Source organism: Rhincodon typus, chromosome 24 (genome assembly GCF_021869965.1).
Source record: "Rhincodon typus isolate 14 chromosome 24, sRhiTyp1.1, whole genome shotgun sequence".
Taxonomy (NCBI): Eukaryota; Metazoa; Chordata; class Chondrichthyes; order Orectolobiformes; family Rhincodontidae; genus Rhincodon; species Rhincodon typus.
Genome location: NC_063355.1, coordinates 46,272,955 through 46,278,954, shown reverse-complemented (window position 1 = coordinate 46,278,954; position 6,000 = coordinate 46,272,955). Strand labels below are relative to the sequence as shown.

At 38.0% G+C, this 6,000-nt stretch overlaps 1 protein-coding gene across 1 annotated transcript in view; it reads left to right on the top strand.

Moving 5' to 3' along the window:
* LOC109918331 (strawberry notch homolog 1 (Drosophila)) overlaps positions 1–6,000 on the top strand; it is a 60,903-nt gene that overhangs the window by 38,551 nt on the left and 16,352 nt on the right. Inside the window, exons 5-10 of the mRNA XM_048611765.1 lie at positions 7–137; positions 733–864; positions 944–1,079; positions 1,986–2,098; positions 3,232–3,303; positions 3,950–4,049. Of these exons, the coding sequence (XP_048467722.1) occupies positions 7–137; positions 733–864; positions 944–1,079; positions 1,986–2,098; positions 3,232–3,303; positions 3,950–4,049 (684 nt within the window). The remainder of the gene's footprint in view (positions 1–6; positions 138–732; positions 865–943; positions 1,080–1,985; positions 2,099–3,231; positions 3,304–3,949; positions 4,050–6,000) is intronic.

Below are 6,000 nucleotides of genomic sequence, written 5' to 3'. Positions count from 1 at the left end.
GTGAAGATGCAGTAGAAAGAGCGCAGCAATTGAAACGAGAGTTGCTCGAGAAGCTGGAGATGCTTGCTGAGGATCTGCCTCCCAATACCCTGGATGAATTAATAGACGAACTTGGTGGTCCAGATAACGTAGCAGAGGTTAGTTTGAAGAAAGTATTCTGGTAATATTGCATTTACAATGAGGATTTATATTTATTTACTAATTGTAATGCAGACAAACATTCCAAGTGCTGCACAGAAGTGTTAAAATGAACAGGTAATGCAATGATGGAATAGAACAAATGATCAAACTGTTTCATGGAGTGTCTTGGAGAAGAAAGGCAAAGGAAATTTAGTAGAAGTTAGACTAAAGGCACAGCTGACAATGCATCTGAAAGGTGTGATTTTGAAGTGCAGATTGTTAGAGATACAGAGCAGAATTCCTCGAGGACAGTGTTTGCTTTCTCTTTTTCGTCTGCAATTGCTCGCTGTTGTTCCATTTTTCATACAGTATTAATTAATTTTTTTATGGTTATTGCACAATTGGGCAAAATAAATAATGTTAGGGAATGCAATTTCATTTTGCCACATATTGCTAACACTTGTCGGTTAGTTGACTAAAGATCATGACGTCCACATTTTTGTAAGCTTCTGCTTGACATTATTTTGGTTGGTTCCTAAATTGATCTGCTTGAATGATGTCTCTTCAATTGAAAAATTTGTCACATTTGCTTAATTAAACTTTGTTTCCTAGATGACTGGTCGGAAAGGTAGGGTTGTGAGCAACGATGATGGTAGCATATCTTACGAGTCTAGATCCGAACTTGATGTTCCTGTAGAAATCCTGAATATAACAGAAAAACAGCGGTTTATGGATGGAGAGAAGGTATGAGTAATTTCAGCTATTTCTTTTTTAGAAGCAAAGTTGTACATACTATTATAACAAATTCTTATTTGCTTATCAGAATATTGCAATCATTTCGGAAGCAGCCAGTTCTGGTATTTCATTGCAAGCAGATCGCAGAGTTAAGAACCAAAGGCGACGTGTGCACATGACCTTGGAATTGCCTTGGAGTGCAGACCGTGCTATTCAGCAATTTGGTGAGATAATCTTAAAATTTTGCTTATTATGCTAACCTTTTCTTAGTAATCTTGTATTCCAGACATTTGAATATTATTGAGGGGTCTTGGCCATTTAGGAGTTGCATTGGAAAGGACATTTTAATTTAGAAGGTGATTAAAACTCAGTTCAAATTGCATTTTCAACTGGGATATAAAAATTTTTGAAGAAGAATATCAACGGAAATGATGCAAACATGGGTGAATGGTATTGTGCTACTGATCAGTCATGACCTGATTGAATGGAGAAAGTTCGAGAGGCTGAATGGTTTATTTATGCTTCTGTGAAGTATTGTGGACTAAGGGTATTACACAATTATTGGAATATACAAGGGGCTCATGCATACAGGTACCTCAGCAACTCTTGTATCTATTCCTTCAGATATCACTCATGACAATGGACATGACTTATGACTTGTGACTTGTCAATTGTCTGTATGCACCCTGTACTGTGGATTGATTGGATGTGTTGTATTGTTTGTTTATTTGAGATGACACAAAATTGTTGGGAGTTTAATTTATTTGTAAAGTTCAGGTGTAATTGAAACAATGCTATTTGTAACAAAAACAAATTTTTGGTGAAACTCGGCAGGTATGGCAGTGTGGGGAGAAAAGCAGAGTCAACGTTTAAAGTTTGGTGACTCTTCAGAACGTTAACTCTGCTTTCTTTCCATAGATGCTGCAAGACTGAGTTTTGCCAACAATTTCTGTTTTTCTTGCCAGCATCTGCAATTCTTCGTTTTATCTTGATGCTATTTGCACTTTTTCATGTAAGAGAATAGGTAAGGATTTAAAAGAATAGCTCCTAAACAGACTCAACAATACCTGGTTAACTGAGCTTGACTTTTTTTTTGCTGTAACTGTGAAATGTTGTTATTTTGCTCATAGGTAGAACCCATCGATCAAACCAAGTGACTTCTCCTGAGTATGTTTTCCTCATCTCTGAATTGGCAGGAGAACAAAGATTTGCTTCAATTGTTGCAAAAAGACTTGAAAGTTTGGTAAGTTAATGTCTTTCAAAGCGGTATTGTACATTCCCTGCTTTCTTCATAAGAGCAACTCATGGGACAGAGCTGAAACAATGTACTAAAATATAGCTAATGTTTGGCTTTCTTGCCCATCTTTCTCTTGTTCTGCTGTATGAATGACTGCCTAAATTACAATGGCATGAGATCTTTCTTTTGACAGATATGTTTGTCATACGTTTACTGCTTTTGTGCTGTACGTCATTACATGACTGGTTGGACTCCGTGTTCTCGGTATTCTAATACAGTGGTTTGTGAAGGTACCCTTGCTTTCATACAAGTCTCTCCTCTCTTCCCACTACCCCCAGTTCAAAATTGTAGGAGAAATGCACTTTTTTTTAAAATGAACTCTTCCCCCTTTTTGCAAGTGATGCTGTTTCAGACAGTGACTCCAGAGAGAAAAAAGATTTTGCATTTTCTAGAGAAGCAAAGCACTGCACATGCTGAAATGGGAAATGCTGGAAATGCTAAGTGGCTTCAGAGACAATTAACATTTGCAATGAATAAAGTTAATGTTTTAACTTTGTATTTTTGTAGAAGTTTCCAAACCTGCAGAGCATTTTTTCTTTTTTGTTGCATTCTTGTAATCTGCAGCAACTATTTGCGTAGAGGTTGAATGCCCTCTCATGGATTGATGTTTCAGAGACCATTTGAACATGAGTCATATTTAATTTCATTCAAGTTGATTGACCTAACTCCCAGCAACTGTGTATTTAGGAATCAGGTATTTTTAATAGAATAGCATGTGAGACTCTCTTCACTGAAAATATTTTCATCTTGTATGACATTAATTGCTCTGCATCAATGCTCCTGTGTTGATGAGCTGCAAGTATCTATTTAGATTATACTGGACATAACGAGAGAAATTTATGCAGGGGATTTGGTGGTTTTCTGTGAAAATCAAATTTCGCACAAATTTGAAAGTTAGTGTTTTGAATTAGCCATTTTAAATGAAAAATGCATTTGTAATGTGGCGACAGCTTATCTATTGGACCAGGGATCTGCTAATGTACTGTTTTCATTTATCTTGATCTGGCAGCTGGTGTTTTGTTTTATACTAAACCTTGTATACCAAAATGTTTTTAGCTAATGTTTCCTCGTTTGGATAGGGTGCTCTTACGCATGGAGACAGACGTGCTACTGAAACCAGAGATTTGAGCAGGTTCAATTTTGATAACAAGGTAATGTTTTTATTTTGGCTAGAATCATGGAATGGGACCTTTATGGTTATGTATTTAATTTGAAAATTTTTCCATACCCAAATTTTTTAAAAAGTAGTTAAGTTACTCTGTGCACCTTGTCTACTCCAAACTTGAAAGATGTGAAATTATAGTCAATAAGTGTGGAGCTCAAAAAGCACAGCAGGTCAGACAGCATCCGAGGAGCAGGGAAGTCAATGTTTCAGGCTGAAATGCTTCGTCGGGAAGTGGAGGGGAGCCTAGAAATAGAGGGAGTGAGTTGGGGCTGGGGAGAGGGTAAGTGCAATGGATATAGGTGGATGCAGGTAGGGGATTATTGTTGGCCAGTGGGGAGGGGGAAGTGGATGTCTGAGTTGGAAGATGGACAGGTTGGGGGTGGAGAGATTTTGAAGTTGGTGAAGTCAATATTCAGGCCACTGGGCTGTAAGCTCCCAAGGTGAAATGTCAAGTGAAATTATGTTGCCTGCAGAATGCATTGACCACTAGGAAAAGATGTCGCAATGCTAACACATCAACTTTTAACGTTCTTTTAACTCAAACATTCTTGTGCATTGTGTGTAACATTCTTGCTGTTAATAAACTATCAGTATTGTAATTTGATGACCAACTGACTTTGGTACTTCTGCAGTATGGAAGGAATGCCTTGGAAATAGTCATGAAATCTATTGTAAATCTGGATAGTCCACTGGTGTCATCGCCTAAAGACTATGTTGGAGACTTTTTCAAAGGTGCAGTACATATTTTTATTTCACTTTTGTCAGGATTATCAGGGTTTTCACTTAATGGTTTTCTGTAGAAGAATAGCCATTATCCATTAACTAGGTTAACTATAACTTTACAACTGCTGCAGGCAAATTATTTATTCTACCTTCTTTACATACTGATACGTGCCCAGTTTTCTCTCTCCTTTTAATGTGGGCTTGTTTCATTGGAGTTTTTCCTTTGAATTAGATATCTCCATTCAAGCCTCATTTAGAGTTGATCACAAGCTCTTTAAGATGGTGCTTATTGAGTGCTGAGGAAATACTGTATTGTTGAATGAAATATTATACTAAGGCCCTACCTTCACTGTCAGATGGATGCCACTATCCAAAAGAATTTGGGGAGGGGGGAGTTGTCCTGTTAACATTTCTCATTATTGTTTGAGACTTTGCTGTGGGCAAATTGTTGCACTTCCTGTCATTACAATAGTTGACACCCTTTGAAAATTTGTTTTTATTCTTTCATGGGCTGTCTATATTGAAACATAGAATCATGTAATCCCTACAACATTAAAAGGGGCTATTGAGTCCGCACTGACTCTCCAAAGAGCATCCTACCTCGGCCAAAACCTTTACCCTGTCCCCATATCTCCACATTTACCATCGCTAACCCTCCTAGCCTACACATCCCCGAGCACAATTAGCAATCTAGCATGGCCAATCCACCTAACCAGCAAATCTTTGGACTATGGGAGGAAACAGGAGCACCCAGAGGAAATCCATGCAGAAACAGGAGAACGTGCAAACTCCACACAGACAGCAACCGAAGGCTGGAATTTGAACCCTGGACCCTGGTGCTATTAGGCTACAGTGCTGTCCAAAATTATTAGACCACCTTAATTATCTTAATCCATTTCAGAGGCCAGTTGGAAGTCAACCATATTTGTGGATCTGGAGTCACATGTAGGTCAAATTGGGAGAGTCAATTTCTTCTCCTAAAGAATGTTAGTGAATTCAATGGGTTTTTTAAACAGCAAATGACAGTTTCATGGTCATCATTACCAAGATTAGCATGCATTCCAGATCTATTAATTCAATATAATGCCACCAGCTACTGTGTTGGGATTTGAATCCCTGCCCCCAGATTAGTGTGGACCTTGGAATTATTAGTCCACTGACGATACCACTGCCTGTCCGAGGTGAGTATATGTGAAAGGTACAATGGAAATTTTGATAGTCTATAAGCAGCCCTATGACGGTACTATGGTTTTAAGAGGTGTATTTTGTACTTTGCTTTTGAAGTGGGAGTTTTTGGTTAGAGTTACCAAGCTGTCTATTGAAAGCACAAAGTAAACATCTTGTGATGTTTTGTTTTTTTTAAAAATGTTTGGAGCAAGGAAAGTAGTCTAAATGGGTGGAGCAAGCTCCCAAGGGACCAGGATTTTGTTTTTTCAGTGGCAATTGCTGGGGTCTTGAAGCTGGTTTTGGAAGCTGTAATACATCTCTCCCTGCTACACTGAGTTTTCTCTTTTTACTACAGGACTGTAGAATTGCATACGAGACTATCTTTTTTTTCCTGAATTTTCCTTTGCTGAGGGTGCATTTACGTGATGTTACTATTGTGGAAGAGTTAATTAGTGGTAGTTAATTTATCTATTATGTTAAGCATTTTGCTGGTTAGTTATTTTGTCTGTATTTTAACTGTAGTGTAAACTTAACATTTAACATCAGGTAGTTTGACCAATCAAACTGTATCTGCAATGCAACACCTTACGCTTGCCTTTAAGAAAAGGCTAGGATCTAGACTGTCTTTTGAATATATTTTGAGGGGGTTTGGTTTTGTCTATAACAATCCTCACGATTTCCATTCATTACATGGAAATGTAGAAAGAAGGGAGCCGCATGTCCCCTCAGACCTGCTTTGCTGTTCACTATTATTATTGATCATCCAACTCAAGAGCCTGTTCTTGCTTTTCCC